The sequence below is a fragment of the Anopheles darlingi genome, chromosome 3, assembly GCF_943734745.1.
Source record: "Anopheles darlingi chromosome 3, idAnoDarlMG_H_01, whole genome shotgun sequence".
Lineage (NCBI taxonomy): Eukaryota > Metazoa > Arthropoda > Insecta > Diptera > Culicidae > Anopheles > Anopheles darlingi.
Genome location: NC_064875.1, coordinates 46669542 through 46685089, shown reverse-complemented (window position 1 = coordinate 46685089; position 15548 = coordinate 46669542). Strand labels below are relative to the sequence as shown.

The 15548-nt window shown below is 49.0% G+C and overlaps 2 protein-coding genes across 7 annotated transcripts in view; one reads left to right on the top strand and one right to left on the bottom strand.

Annotated features, from left to right (window-relative positions):
• Window positions 1-238: 238 nt before the first annotated feature.
• On the bottom strand, window positions 239-3636 carry LOC125953790 (polynucleotide 5'-hydroxyl-kinase NOL9). The gene is made up of 4 exons (XM_049683569.1): window positions 3512-3636; window positions 931-3416; window positions 714-856; window positions 239-625 (listed from the first exon to the last, which is right to left on the bottom strand). Exons 2-4 carry the CDS (start codon window positions 3381-3383, stop codon window positions 375-377), a joined length of 2847 nt encoding a protein of 948 aa, XP_049539526.1. The 5' UTR covers window positions 3384-3416; window positions 3512-3636; the 3' UTR covers window positions 239-374.
• Window positions 3637-3845: 209 nt separating this feature from the next.
• LOC125954656 (ras-like GTP-binding protein Rho1) overlaps window positions 3846-15548 on the top strand; it is a 14047-nt gene continuing 2344 nt past the window's right edge. Inside the window, exons 1-3 of one of the 6 annotated variants that reach the window (XM_049685127.1) lie at window positions 3846-3923; window positions 4595-4904; window positions 9352-9512. In XM_049685127.1, the coding sequence (XP_049541084.1) occupies window positions 4865-4904; window positions 9352-9512 (201 nt within the window). In that variant the 5' untranslated portion in view covers window positions 3846-3923; window positions 4595-4864. Of the gene's footprint in view, window positions 3976-3999; window positions 4174-4594; window positions 4905-7421; window positions 7628-9351; window positions 9513-15548 lie in introns of those variants that run through there. The other 5 variants (XM_049685126.1, XM_049685125.1, XM_049685129.1 and 2 more) reach the window with 5 other exon arrangements.

Here is a 15548-nt window from a genome sequence, read left to right as displayed (position 1 = left end):
CGTACATTCATTTTTATGTTCTACGAACGCCCAGATGAAACAGACATCGTTCCAGCAATCCACTCAATTGCATATCGTCAACATTTGATCTCTTGGCCTTTGAACATTGCTATCAATTAGAACGGCCCATACGACCCAGCTGGCAAGAAAAAAAATATCTCGTAGTGTTAATATGCCATCGGCCGACCAGTAAAACGGCTCAACTATCGACAATCAAATGCATAAACGATTTAGATGTACTGGAGATACGGTAACTCCAGACGATTTATTTCACGATTTCAACACTTAAATACGTTCACTCCTTCAACGGAGTACACCCGTCCGGGTCACAATTCAACAAAAAAGCACATGTTTCCGGAAAAAATACTAACAAATTAATGGCCAGGTAATGGTAATTCTTCTTCTGGCAAGGAAGACGCTGGTGGTGGTGTTGGTGATGTCTGTTTTTTGCCCACATTTTGCAGATATGGAATGGTGCCCTGCATGGTTGGCTGCAGCTCAAGACTTATTTGGCTCGGTAAGCTCGTGTGGCAAAGTGCCAGCACCTTCACCCTGCCCAACTGCTGCGGGGTCAATGGATGGATGAGGTGAACTTTGCGCACATCATCCACCGCTCGCACGATACCTAAAAACACAGAGAACCGTAAATAGTGGAATAGAGTGACAACGGCAGCAAACCATGGAGCAGCTGGCCTTAGTAACCAATGACCTACCAACACCGAGGCAGCTGTACTGCTCGTGATCCAGCTTTTCGCATAAGTACACCAGCGTCGCGTTGACAACATTCGGTAGCATCTCTTTGGTTGGTTGATACCCATCACGTGTGATCAACACCTCCAGATCGTCCAGTTTTGCACTGTAAAGAGAGAAATGATGGGGCTTTTGGTGAGCCAATGCTTCTCTCTATCGAAAGCCTTTTCATCAACTCACCTATTCGGACGCACGGCGGTGAAACACTCTGTCTCCTCGCCCAGTATCTTCACCAGCTGTACCATGAGCGACACATTTCTACGCTTCGGTGCTGCCAATGCATTCACCTGTGCATCGAAGCACACCTCGAAGGCATAATGTTTATAGCGTAGCACCTGACTCAGCTTTGGGGCAATCTCATTCTGCAGAATGTTAAACTTATAGCCCTGTATGAACTCCGCAGTCATAGGATGGCGATAGTTTTCCGACCCACGTTCACGTGCACCCGGTATCGTAAGCTGTATGACATCGGTTGGCTGAACGAGACGCATTATGGCAGCCGTCAGCTCTTCACCGAATCCGCTCACGTAGCCCATCGTGTTGATGATCCATGGAAATCCCCGTAGCGACGGTGTGTTTTCGCAGTGTTCCAGCAGTGAGCGCACATTTTGGATGTAGAAGATGGGATTCGTCACTACGTTCAGGCTACCAAACAACTGACAACGGACGGGTTGCTGCACTGCAGCAAAGCTAGAAACACCTAGCAACGGTACGTCGAGTACCGTCGCACTGATCATTTCCGGCGCCGTCAGTAGCGGCTGCCCGATATCGAGATCGATTAACAATATACGCTCAAACATTTTGAGTGATTTGTTGATCAGGAACTGACAGAGTGTTGATTTGCCTGCACCCTTGCCACCGAGCACCAGCAATCGGCTGTCGGTAGCGAGCATCACTTCATCCCAGGATGGATTGGCCTGGAAGAGAGGCAGTTTACTCGTACCGTCCGCCCTTGGTTCCAGCAGCCGCACGTTCAACCAGTACTCGGTGGCTCGCAATGATGCCGTTGTCGTAGTGTTGGACGCTGGGAAAAGATCATACTCCTCCAGATACCGATGTACGAGCCGTGCCGTATCTCGTTTCTCTTGTTCCGCTTCTAAGAGCAGCAGCACGTAGTCCGTGGGGTTAAACAGCTTCAGCAGTTCATCGATCGTGCGTCGAGTGAATTGACTTTTCAGCTTTTGCAGAATCGCCTCGAATGCTGGACGCTGGAATGCTACCGGTTCCGGTACTGGTGTTAGGTTCACGGCATTATATCCGCGGGCAGCATAAACGATGCGCTTTTCAGCCATATCAAGTGTATAGCCCGTGATCTCCACCCTCCCGAACAGTGCCTGCACCGATACGTGACCGTACAGATGAAGTGGTTTCTTCATCATAACCAGCGTCATGCGACGATCGACGGCATCATAGAAGCGGTAGTTTTCCAGAACCTCCCTTGATTCCTCATCCGATTCGTCCATTGCCACTGTATCGTCATCCGAACTCGCTTTCTGCTCTGTCACAGGCTCTGGCTCTTGCTGGTCGCTCTTCCCGGGAAGCAGCTTCACGTCGTCGATCAATTCTCCCTTTTCGTTGTAAATGGGCACCAGCGAAGGGCAGCTGTCCGAAGCGTCGCTTTCCATCGTTGCTTCATCATCATCCTCCTCCTCCTCCTCCTCCTCCTCCTCCTCTTGATTCGATAGTGTTCCATAATCGGGTGGCAATTCAATGATTTGTGGGTCGTCATTATTGAACTCGATCGTGTCATCATCGCAATCGTACACCTTACCCGCACCACGCGGTATATAGAGATCTTCATCGGCCGACGATGGAACATAGTCCTCATCGGTTTCGCTTACATCCCCGTAATCCTGATTCAAGTGCTTGAGCACACTGTCCTCGGAGCTAGTATCATAATCCTCCTCTATATCAGTCCATTCTTCGCTATTATCATCACCTGATTGCTCATCAGAGAAACTGGATCCTTCCATCGATACGTAATCGTCCGAATCGTAGTCTTCCGATTCGTAATCTTCCGATTCGTAATCTTCCGAATCGTAATCCGTCTCTTCATCATACTCATTGTCTTCTCCGGTGAACTTGGCTAACTCGACATTAATACAGCTTCCGTATGCATCATCTGCTACGCCGTTGCTCTTCCGCTTTTTGGCAACGGTAGTGGTCTCCACATCAGAATCGCTGTAACTCAGCGCAACATCACTATCCTCCACAATCCAGCCGGAGGAAGAAGAAAAGGGTTCAGGTCGGGGACGCTTTTTCGGGGGCACATCATTTCGAGGATCGATACCATTCTTCTTGCCGCTAGGTTTACCTTTTTGCGAATCGATTCGATCGATGCCGCCGTTTACGGAACTGTTGGATGGCACTGGGGGCTTTGCTGTTACTGGAGTATTCTTCTTGCTGTGTTTTGCTTCTGCGCCCGCTCCGGGGAAGTCTTGCGGTGCTGCTTTTTTGCTGATCTTGGCAGCTGGCCGTTCTGTTTTTGGAGTGTTGATGACTGGAGTACCACCGCCCTTGGCGAATGTTTTAGATTTTGCTTTGAAATCCTTTTTCAGGTTTAACTTGTGATTCTCTTTGCCGGTGGTCCCCAAACTGCCGAGGGCCTCTTTTTGTTTGTACTTTTTTCCCATTTTTATTGTGTTTTAGTGGATAATAACAGAAAGCTAAAAGAACAACGGTAAAAGCCGGTTAATTTTAGTTCTCAATAAGATTAGGATAAGAAAGCGGTTTAATTTCAACGATCGAGCGTAAAGCATACCCTTTTATTGCAGATCAATCGAAGAACAACAAGAGTGGCTGGAAAACACGTTTTTACGAATTCTAGAAAACACGGAAATTAAAAACACGCCGGATCCTGCACCAAATACCCACATAGCCAGCTCACTATGGGAGAATGTCATATTCTACACAGGGTGCCTCCTGTTCGCTGCTGGGTGCGAACATAATTTTTAAGTAAATAGAGATTTAGCAGTCTTTTGTCGCCTGATAATTTCTTTGAAATTCTGTTAAAAATTGCACACTCAAATTAATGACCGAATTGATGGAAAACCCAAAAATTTTCCATCCTCCCCATAGCAAGCGGTCCAAAGGCTATGTGGGGCACAGAGGCAATCACAACACCCGAGTTTCCGTCGTCGTCGTCGAGCCCTTTTTTCGTTTTTCAGAAAAAGGTGTGTATCCTGCTGGCGTGAATTCCGTGTCGGAAAACTGCCGTTTTTGTAGGTGTGTCCGCGTTTGTGTGTGAGGATACGAAGGGGTCATAAGTTTTCTTGCGTGAATCGTGCGTGCGTGGCTATCGGAATCCAAACATAGAACCCTCAAGCGCTGAAGGAGAAAAGTAGAACCCCAGAACCGCTGCTCGTCTATTTTGCCTGTTGCGTATCTGAAAAGCATCGAGTTTCATATCCGCGAAGCCGAACGGTACGCGAATCGATTCAGGAGTTTGGAAATCTTTAGATCAAGAAGGCACTTGGCTTTACTTCGTTCCCGGGCAGAAAATTTTCCCAACACGCCTTTGAAAAATTTGTCTCTGCATGTGTGTGAGCGATTGAAGGTGCGCCGCCGCCTCCTCGACTGTGGTTTCGTTCGGCCCCATTCACCCACTCCCCTTGGAATCGGAATTCCATCAAAGTGACGTTTCGCTGCCAGCGCAGCGGAGAAAGCGGCGAGCCCCAAGAATTGTCCATTAAATTTGCATTTCATTGTTTTTGATACGCGATAGAGTCTATGCGTAGAAAAGTGTGTCCGCCTTTTCCCTTGATAGATGTGCGCGCGCGTATTGTGAATGTGTGAAAGTTCATCTGTGTGTGTGTGCTTGTTTTTTTCTTTTGGAATTTCCCAGTGTGCGGAAAAGCGGATCATCGGGGCTGACTGAGGAAAACTCATCGTCACCAACACCTAGCCAGCGACCAGCGGCATCACCACTGACCTACGCGACCGCGTACTACTACACGACACACACGGAGTAAACGGGATCGCAAAATTAGTAGACGAATAAGCTCGAGCTAAAGCCAAAAAAAGGGGGAGATTCTCTGTTTTAAGAAAGCGAGCAAAACAAGGTACAGCAACGTTGTACGGGTGTTGTTTCATGTGTGGTGTAAGGAGATAAGTAATGTGGTGTTTTTCATGCGTCTCTTCTCCAACTAATTCAGGTATTATTGTTTTCATCTGTGTAACCACCGACTGTACTATGTTTGCCTTTGTTTTTTCTTTTGTTTCCCCCCCCCCCTTGTTTCCGCTGCTTCCGAGAACTGGACAGCCGGTCGGCGGTCTGTTCTCCTCCTGCTCCCCGCTTTTCAACACACCTACCCCACCCGCAATTGCATTTTCCATCCCGCAAACCCTGTATGATGCTGCTAGACATTTAGTTCTTTCCGCATTTGCACCTGCTTTCCGTTAGCGAGTTCTGTTGTCTGTTGCTGCCATGCTTCCCTTCTAGAGCCTCTTGTTTTTCTCGCTTAACTGCATTCTGTGTAAGCTCTCCTCACCCCCAAGAACCACCATCTTGATCATCGCTTCAGTACTGTGTAATCACCACCGTTCTATAGTAGGCATAGCTGTAGCTTTAATCATCATTTGATCGTATTCGATGCATCGAGTTTTCACAGAAAAAGGTGATTTCGTAGACGCACCGCCGAGCACCTGTCACCTTTTTTCGGGCTCGAGAGGGAAGGTGGACGAACTCCCTGTTTTGCTGGTGGTGTTTTTGTGTCCCACCTGTGTTACCATAGCAGCCGCCAGCGGAAAACACCCACTCGAACACACCCACACTCTGCGCTAGCCTAGATCGTGGCGTGGCGTGTTCGGTGCCGGATAGTTATGCTTCTCACTAGACTCTGCACCCCGTCTCCCCTTATCCCGATGATGACTACGAACGACGACGGCGCGCAGATGATGATGATGATGAAGAAGGCGAAGACGATTGGCTGGGTGGCTGCGACTACCGTAGGGTTAACCAGACGGAACTGGATCAAACTCGCTCCAATTACTTTCGGGAATGGCGTCCTCTCTCGCTCGACCGTGTCGCTCCGAAGCGAACATCAGGGAGGGGGTGATGTGCATGGAGCATTATCTAAACTCCGCAAGGCAAGTGCGGTGGGGATGCACGAGGAAAAGGTGGCGGTCCAATTATCGAAGATGATAAACTTAAGGGGGGGGGGGGGGGGGGGGGGGCGATGAGCAAGAGATGCTGCTTCGGCTGCTACTGCTGTCTGGGTTCACGTGGAGTTCAAACGCATGTTCGTTGTGCGCTGGTCTCCCCACGCGTGTTACCGGCCCTCCTGCCTCCCCGAAGCGGAGTTTCACTTGCCTTGCCGCGTGATCCGCGCTTGGCTGCTGTGTGTGCCCTTTGTAATTATGCTTAACTGTTTTTCGGTTCGCTTCTGCGGATAACATCGATCGGTTGTTGCGTTCGCTAATGGACCGTTTCCCCGGGTTGGCTGAGATAGAGATTTAAAGGCCCAGCTAGCCAATTGTTTTCGGGAACGTGCATATCTCTTGAAGCACCAAGTCATGTCGTAGTGATGTGAGATGATTGATTATGCGGAGGCACCGGGTGGATGGACCTACATACAAAACGTAATCGGGAACAAGGATGTGGGGCCGATTGTGTTCAGCTGATGATCGCATGAGGTTTTGTGGCATGGTGGCAGATAGGGCAGATCATTCCACATCGTTTCTATCGTTTTTATTTGATTTTATTTGGAGTGTTTTTGTTGCCGAAACATCTCGGTAATACATGGTTCTGCGATTACGAACCAGCCAGCCAGCCAGCGCGCCTCTCTCTCTCTCGGCAAGGAAGCAAAACGAACCAGCGTAACTGTGGACAAAAAGCTGAGAAGCTAATCTAATCGGACAGATGCCGGTTTTTCATTTTTGTTTGGTTCATAATCGAACCATGAATTCCCCTGTTCCATCTCGAACGATGTTTTGTGACAGTTTTCGGGTCGCTGCGTTAATTGCACTTCTCTCTTATCAGCTCTCTCCATCACATTACTAAGCAGTAAGTTTTGTTTGTTCACAAATCATATTTTCAATTGATGATAAGAATCCGTTACGATAATTTTAAAAGGGCCATGGCTATCGCACTACTTTCGGCACGCACCGTGTCGTTATGTTTTGCAAGAGAGGATAGAGAATGCTCTTTCTCTCTCTCTCGTGTGAGTCATCCGTTCATCTGTTGGAGCTAAATTTTATATTTCCGGGCTAGAACATGAAGATTTTCAGCGTAATCTGAACAATTTCCCTTCTGGGTCGTTCTAATCATGCCTTCCTTCGAAAAATTACTAAAAGGAAGCCCCCGTTTTTCTCCGGACCGAAGCGCAACAAGTCCGCGCCTCGGTGAACCAGCAAGCGAAATCGAGCGGGCGAAATCAAAATTCGCCAGGTTCGAGTAACGGCTTTTTTCCGAGAGTTGCGTTTTGAAAAGATCACGGAAAACTCGCGGTTTCGCCTTTTCCCGCTAGGGAAAACAACGCCGATCACTTGGGGGTGGTTAATTAACACGGAAAATACCCAAAAAGCGAGTCGGAAAGTCCGGAATTGGATAAAATTAAATTCCTAAAACTCAAGTGCGCTTTAGATTCAACTAAGATTCAACACGATCGCATAAACGCGAGCTGACATTCCACAGTGATGTTCGATAAAATGTGAGCATTTTGTCTCCAAAAAAAAGCAAAAAAGCGAAAAGGCGTTTTCTTCGGCAGCAGCAGCGGCGGCAGTAAGAGCAAGCAAGAATCGGAATTTGGTTGGCTCCGGCAGAGTTTTTCTTTCGGATTTTCCGTGCCGTGCGTGTGTGTGTGTTTTGTTCGTGCGTGCGTGCATGCCCCCGGTGTCTGGTTTGAGCTGAGAAAAAGATACATCATCGTGCGGTAAGGTGTGAAAATCCGTCCACGACGACCACCATCATCCAGCCCTTTTTTACGCACGGCGTCAGAGCCATCGCTCTCTCGCTCTCTCTTTCTCCGGAACGTTCCCAATTTCAAAGAACCAAAGAGGTCTGGTCCCGGGCTAGGGAAACGCTTGGCTGGTGCTGCTGCTAAGGCGGTGCCCTCGCAAGTTTGGGGTTCGGGTATCTTTCCCAATTGTTGGTCGCCTTTGTCATGATCGTAGTGCTGTTCCGGAAAAAAGCGTTCTTGGAACCCGATGACGAATCCGTTGTCTCCATATGTCGCTAATCGCGATGACGCTACCAACCCTACCCGGTCTAGCCAGGATCCAGCAGCATACTCCTCTCTCCCTGCAACAGCAGCCAGACATCCAAACGGCGATTGTCCTGCTGTCCCTTTCCCTCTAACGGTGGATATGCCGCCGGAGACTCCTCGGGTTAACGGGCAATGGAATGTCCCCCGAAGTTTCTCAGCCCTCCACACTCCTCTCCACCGCAACACGAAATGCAATCCCTTTCTTAGTGAACCTCTCCACTCCAATTTCCCAAACCTCGTCGCGTCGACCAGCCTACTAATTTATCTTTGCATTTCTTGCTTCTTTCTCTTTTTCGCATCATCGAAAAAACCTGTCGTCGACAACACCGGATCTCTACACGGAAAAATCATGCTCCGTCGCCGGTCGTCGTCATCGAATATGTGCTGAAAATAAATCATCACGAACGCCGCCGTCGCCGCGAATCCGTCGTCACCTTCGTGTCCAACCGCACCTCCTCGGGGTACGCATCAATTGCTGTGGATACCCGTATTCTGGATTGGTTGGATTCTTCCCGACTGTCTTGTCGACGCTGGCCGATTCGGTTGCTGCTTTGTGTTGGATGAATTCCTCTCGGAATGTCTGCGGCAAACAAAACAACACAAACATCGCGCGGATTAAAATGTTTCGAAAATTCTTCGCTACTATTCCCCATCGTCATCGCTCTCTCCAATACGCCCCGATGATGATGATGATGACAAACCGATCGTCCCGTGCGCGCGCCCGTTGCTGCGTACGTGTACAATCGTGATCTGCGGTGATAAATGTGTGCGCCGTTCTGTGCGTGCCTGTGTGTTTGTGGATTTGTGTCCGTGCGCGCGCGTATCCTGTGCGTTTGTGTGACCCCGCGTATGATGGTCATCGGTCGGTCGGTTCGGTCGTTGGGAAACACGAATTCAACGGCCCCTTTCGGTGCGTCGAAAACGCAATCGGTCAACATGTGCAATTTGCAAAATGCAACATTCACCTTCCTCGCCTGCTGCGACCATCGATATTTATGAACCATTTCGGGACGGCGGGTTGTGCTGCTGTGTTTTTGCGCTCGATGATGCGTTTGTGTGCGTTTCGTTGCCTCCGGTACGGACGCGAATGCGTGTCGCGCCGCGCGCGCTTCGTCATCGCACCGCATCGCCGCTGATCTCAATGGGCTCGTCCCGTCTCGCTCTTTCGTGTGTTGAACTGCCTGTTTTTTGGTTGAAAATATTTTGTTGGAATATTCTTCTCGTCACCATCCCCCCTCGTGTGTCTCTGGATCGCCAACCAACCAACCTCCTAAACGCGCGATTCCCTTTCGGTCATCGATCGTGCGCGGCCATGTGTAACCGCGTGTGTGTGCTGCTTGGATGATCCTGCCCTGTCTGTTCGCTTCCAACGGTTGCGCATCCTGGAACCCCACAGAACCGATGGCTGCTATCAGGAAAAAGCTGGTAATCGTTGGCGATGGTGCCTGCGGTAAGACGTGCTTGCTGATCGTCTTCAGCAAGGATCAGTTCCCGGAGGTGTACGTCCCGACCGTGTTCGAGAACTACGTCGCCGACATCGAAGTAGACGGCAAGCAGGTGAGTCCGTCCTCCCTACGCAAACACCCGCTTGCTATGTTGTGTGGTGGTGGCCCGGATCCACACGTTGATCATGTGATGATGATGGTTGATGTAGCGCGGTAGAACGAAGTTATGAGCGAGAGGGGAGAACTCGAGGAGCTTGTTGCTATCCGCCGCCACCGTCGAAGATGCTGGAGCGAAAAGACACGAATAGAAGGGTGTGCATAAAAAAGGGGTCGTCTCGACGATGACAGCATGCGAGAAGCAACACAGACGATGAGGAAGAGGAGGAGAGCAGACAGGAGCCGGTTGGTTCGCATTTTTCGTTCATTAGATGGACAAAGAAACTCGCGTGGATTGCCCGTCCGTGCACGTCTTTTGACGTTGTCGTATTCTTCCTTGGGTGGGGTAAGGAAGGTGGTCACTTCCGCTGTTTCATTGTCTTTTTGAATGTTGAATTTATGGAAACGGACATTCATGCGGTGGTCCGCAAATGGCTTCCGTTACAATGTAGTAGAATAATGCTCTCGTCGTCATGACAGTTATAAAGTAGTCGTCGGTCCGTCTCTGCGACGGTTTCAGCGGAGAAAGTATAGAAATTTGCATCCCGGAATGCCACATAAATCTTAAGGTCGGAGTTCTGCTGGATGTTAAATGTAAGGTAAAAATCAGGAACAAAAACAGTTTCCTAAAATGAATCCTTCGCGCAGCAGCTCATCTTTCAATCTCAATCAGAGCGTAACACGAAAACAAACTGGCTCGCCGTTTTACTGCCGATGCGCTGTTACCTCCCGAAGCAGCGCTACCATTTTGCCAACGTGCTCAAGCTAAGCTCTGGTGGATGGATGGAGAGTGTGCAAATTGAGCAGAAAATACAGAAGAAGCAGCAACACGACCGCCCCGGTTCCATACTCTCGCGAACCACTTCCTGCTCCATGCTTCTCAATTCAACATTCCTCGCTCCAGCGCATCACACACGCACGCACCGCGGTACACAAACGACGCCCCGCACAGCAGAAGGAGAACTCCTCATTTGTCATAAGGGAATTATGGGGGAAGCGGGCACCGCTGCCGGTGCGCGGCCGGGATGGGTTAGCATGATGAAAAAGGAAAGCGGGCCAACAGCGAGCAAACGGAGCCGACGTTCATAAACAAGTAGCCAGTTGCCAGCGCATTAACGAGCAACACTGGCCGCCCAATCCGACGGATTGCTGCCCGGGCAATCTTGACCTGATCCCATCCATCCCTTCCCTTGAGCCGCGTTGTTGGCTGCAGTTACTATAGCCCCATTGCCGTTGCTGATTCGTCTTTCAGCAAAAGTTATGTTGTTCCGTGTTGACGGTGGTGGAGCCTCTCGAATATCTTCAGAATAAGAACCTCTTTCACAGAACATACGCACATTTGCACATACACACAGCGTAATTTTTGCTGGGCAACTTCCTGTTGGAATTGTTTCGAGGCTACGATTTCTGTGGTCTCCACTGCACTTGTGGAGCGTGAGCGTTGAGAATGAATGTTTGCGGATAAGCCTACTCCGGTAGTGCCTCGCGTCATGGTGCTGTAGATGTTTTAAAACGATTTCAAATCGTTTAGACGATAGAGGAGTTGAGGAGTAAAGGACATTTTGCACTGGAACTACGAACAAGATAAATTTGTGCCGAACGTTCTTTCGGTGGTGGAACTAATTGAATTGAAGACAATTTAGGTTCGTGAATTCCCCATTTCACCTTAACGGAGCGCAATCTCATGGAAATGACCAATCGGATGGAAATAGAACTCGATTTCATCCATTCTTTCATCCACGAAACAAATAATTCCTATGTGTGGCGCCATTTCTCTCCATTCTCCATTATCTTTGTGTAGATCCTGTGAGTTATCTTGTTTATGATCGTATTCTTGATTGCTATAATAATCATTTCGATCACACTACCATCTTCCTGACACTATCAAGTTCCTGGGTGTGGTTTTGAGCCGTCGAATGCCTTCCTAGCCGTATGGCACATGGTGATTAAGTGGCGAGAAGTGATGTTGGTCTGATGCTATTTATCTCGGCAAACGAATAGCCGCTGTGCACCCTGCTACTGCTGCTGCCACTCGTCATGCTTACTTCCATTAATGCTTTCGCATATGATGATCGGATTTATGGGATGTAGAGAAGGCTCGTGCGAAAGAAGAGCAAATATTGGCGACATCGGCGACGTTTCGGTCCTCGTTTCTTATTGTGAGAGTAGTGGGGGGAAGCGTGTGGTGTGGTGGGATCAATTTGTTGGAAATGACGCTGATGACGCTCAAGCCGTTGAGACATACATACAACGCGCAGAGCCAGCGCAGAACGACGGTTGGTTGTCGTTGGCAGAATGCCCAACGCGTGTGTGTGTGTGGCTGGGGGAATTGACGCATACGCTTATGGTATTTTAATTTTAATGAATTATACTCTGGCGAAACACGTGATGAATGAATTTTGAATTAAGTGGGAGGCTTAAGAGATAGACAGAAGGAGGAGTGTTTTTTGGCACATGCTCTCTCGCTATTGATGAGCGCAACGGAAATGTACTTTTGAGTTGTCTGTTTTGGGGCTAACGGGGCGCCCTTTCCTCCCTTCTGTAGTAGACTGTCTGTGTCCCTTCGAGATCCGTTGAATTTAGGGATCTCCGGGAAAACTAGTAGCAGCAAAAGACGAGAAGCGTGTTCGTTGTTTACTTTATGCGTCTCGCGCGCGTCTTCATCAAAGATTATCGCATTAGATACCGAGGCAAAACCCAAAAGCCATAAATATTGGCAGTATATTGGCGTTCATAAATAGAAATACTGGTTCGACAGAGAATCGGAGAGGGAGAGAGAAAGACAGTAAGAGAGCGGGAGTTGATCCACATGAAAAAAGGAGGGAAATGATGTGGTCGGAAGAAGAAAAACATTACCCGGGTGGAGGAGGTACATCGGGCGTCGTGTGTCTTCTGTTTGAATGGGATGGGGCGGACGCTTGACAAAAATACCTCTGATAAAGAAAAGAGAGAGAGAGATACATGGATGCGTCAAAAGAAGAAACGCCAGGATGGAGTATTTCTGGAAGCGCGATTCCTCTCCACTCCTCAATTGACCTGATGCGCGCTCTTAGACCTGAAAGGCGCACCGTGCGACCACAAGAATGTATTCAATCGGCCATCAGGCCGGGTCCCAGTAGCATGAAGATGGAGTGTGGATGCGTGTCCGTCGCCATTCTGCTCCAGCGAAGGAGGAAAATTTCTTGCAACACAACCACTACCACCACCACCACACAACAACAAACGGTGTGTAGCACATTCCATTGGTTCCGTTTCGCATACGAATCACAGTCCGAACGAACGCCTAAAACGAGCAAATGAAGTCTAGCGACTAGCGGCGCGCTGTGTAGTGGTAATGGGGCGCCCTCTAGAGAAGCGGACATGCCATTTCGATGCAATAAGCAATATCCCGCCGCTAGCAGGCGGCCGGCCAGCAGCAGCAGCGGGGCCATGTCAATCAAAATCCTCCGTTTCATTCGCATATAAAGTTCACTCTCGAGACTCTCTACTACCAACCGCGATCAACGCCGGCACAGCTTAACCTTCAGATAGGGGTTCAAGTTTCTGCCCGAACGATCTGCTGCTTCTTGCTCTGGAAGTGGAACATGATGTGAATGTTGCCACCGGTTTTTGATTTTAAATCGATTCGAGAACCTAACTTAATCCATCGACTCTGCTTTCCGTTAAAACTCGAAACCTATACAAGCAGCATGAAACGTGTCAAGATGCTTCTGCTAATCTGCTGCGAGAGATAAGCAAAGGTTGACTGTTAGAGCAAGCAAGCAACAACAACAACAGCAACAGCAGCAGCAGCAGACAGGAGGAGCATCATCCTCACGGTGGCTCGATGGGCTGCCTGCTGCTCGAGCTGTTGGTGCGTTGTCGTCGCGATCGCCGGAAGCCGGTTTCATGAGCCGAGCTCCCCGAGGCAAACGTCGTGCGCGCTGCTGCAATCCTCCTCGTGGGCATGTGCGCTTGAATAGTTGAAATTCCTGGTCCATTAGGTCATATAGGGATCCTCACTCGCTACTAAACCAGTCTGGGGCTTCCTCCAGCTCGAACCACGGGGATACGCTTGCACACGATCAATGTTGTTCGCGTTAGTATAAACCAGTTTTATCGATCACATCGATGCTTTCAGAGAATACGGTGGTACGGCTTCTCGATTATTGTGCAAGCATCTTTACTACTATCACTTCCCTTGCTGCCCGGAGGTAAGCAGAAGACGCTTTCTGCTCATTAGTCATCGGATAATATAAAATCGGACAATGGAAAGGAACGAGAGACGGTGCAGAACACTCAGTTCGGTAGGAGTTCCCCAAATGTTAGTGAAGGGGAACAGGCGAAATGTTCCGCAACAACAAGTCCTGTTCGGTATGGCGATGGTGGTGGTGGTGGGTCTGGTATTGCGTTTCTTCTCAGTAAGGACTATTTTTAGATTTCTTTCAACTTCCGCGCACCTCGCGTAACAGAACAATTTGCTCTGGATTTTGTTTTGGAGTTTGGATTCCTCCTGTTGCTCTGCGAGAGCGAGAGGGACTGAGGGTTAATCCACTCTTAATGAAAAGTCTGCATGATGGCCATGGTGCGGCGATGAAATGGACAGTTAAAATCCTTATCTGTCACTGGCAGCGTGATGTCGTCGTCCAAAGTTTCATATAACAAACGTTGTGCGTCGTTGCGGGACGAGAGGAGGGCACAATCGATATCGATTGTCTAATACAATTTGCAATGACGCCATCGATCGGTCCACGAGCCTCCACCTTCCATCTCTCTCTCTCTCTGTCCCACACTCTCTGTTCGGATGTATGAACGGGGAAGCGATGAGGGGGAAGTTATCTATTTGGCAACGTTCCCTGTCCGGGTTTTCATATTGATCTCATCATTAATACAATCTATACCTAATGGTTCAATCGATAACGCCGCTAGTGATGCGAGTGATTCAACGACAATTCTGACGATCACATTTCTCAACAACATCGTCCGTTGAAGAAGGGTTGAGCTTTGCGAGAAATGTGTTTTTTCTGATGCTTTATTCTGTTGATGATCAGCTCTTGCTGTATTGCGTCATCGAACACGTAGATCAACATCACATCATGGTCCGCAGAAGGCTGCACCTGTGCCTGTTTTTTTACATCCACAACCGGCTCTCCGGCAGTGGTCCGGTTGAATCATCAACCATCCATCCGCTACATCACATTGCCCTGTGTTTGTGGCCCCGGATACGACGGATAGATCCGTTGGCACGGGTCGTATCCGTCACACGCTACTCGCGTCAGAATGTAGCTGGCGATGCTCAGATGTGGTTTCAAAAATGGAATTCCACGGAATCAGATGCACATGATGCTGTATTCATCGCCCAGAAGGTGTAACACCTTATCAGTGAGAAAACTGTGCCTTTGCGAAAAACGAGAGAGTGAATCCGATCGGACAAGCGGAGGAGATCGCAGGCGTTGAGCTGTTCTGTGCGTTGCGATTCTGTGGCTCGATTCGATGCGAGTTCAGGGCTTCTCTTCCCATTCAACACAATCGAGCAATCGAGGTTCCATTGTTTTTACCGTTTTTTTAATCACCCAAGCCGCCCGAGATGCGAGAGGGCTATTGTGTGTGTACGCCATTGGTCTATGGATGAAAATTGCTAATGATTCTCCCATCACCATCATCATCATCATCAGCTTGATTGAGCTTTCCCTCGCCAAGTGCTGCGTTCTTCTCTCCGATGCCTTATAAATTTATTGTTCATGCAAACGGGTGCTGGGTGCTTGATTACTCCAGGAAGTCTGTTCTCTTATCATCGATAAAAAAAAAAACAGACGCTACACTCCCGGGGTAGTAGTGTGGTAAAGGCAGCGATGGGGTCACTACTACCGCCTAGCTACTACTGTGTGCTGTTGATGGAGCATCGAGTATGTGTCATGTGCCCCCACCGGTGGATCACGGACGGAGCGATGTTTATAATGAGTAACACGGCGGAAATCATTTCGCTATCTCACACTACACCAGTGGCCACTCG

Coding starts and splice junctions, on each gene's coding strand:
- LOC125953790 (XM_049683569.1), bottom strand. CDS start 3,383: ATGGGAAAAAAGTACAAACAAAAAGAGGCCCTCGGCAGTTTGGGGACC. Junction 857..930: donor ACCGCCGTGCGTCCGAATAG/GTGAGTTGATGA, acceptor CTCTCTTTACAG/TGCAAAACTGGACGATCTGG. Junction 626..713: donor GTACAGCTGCCTCGGTGTTG/GTAGGTCATTGG, acceptor CTGTGTTTTTAG/GTATCGTGCGAGCGGTGGAT.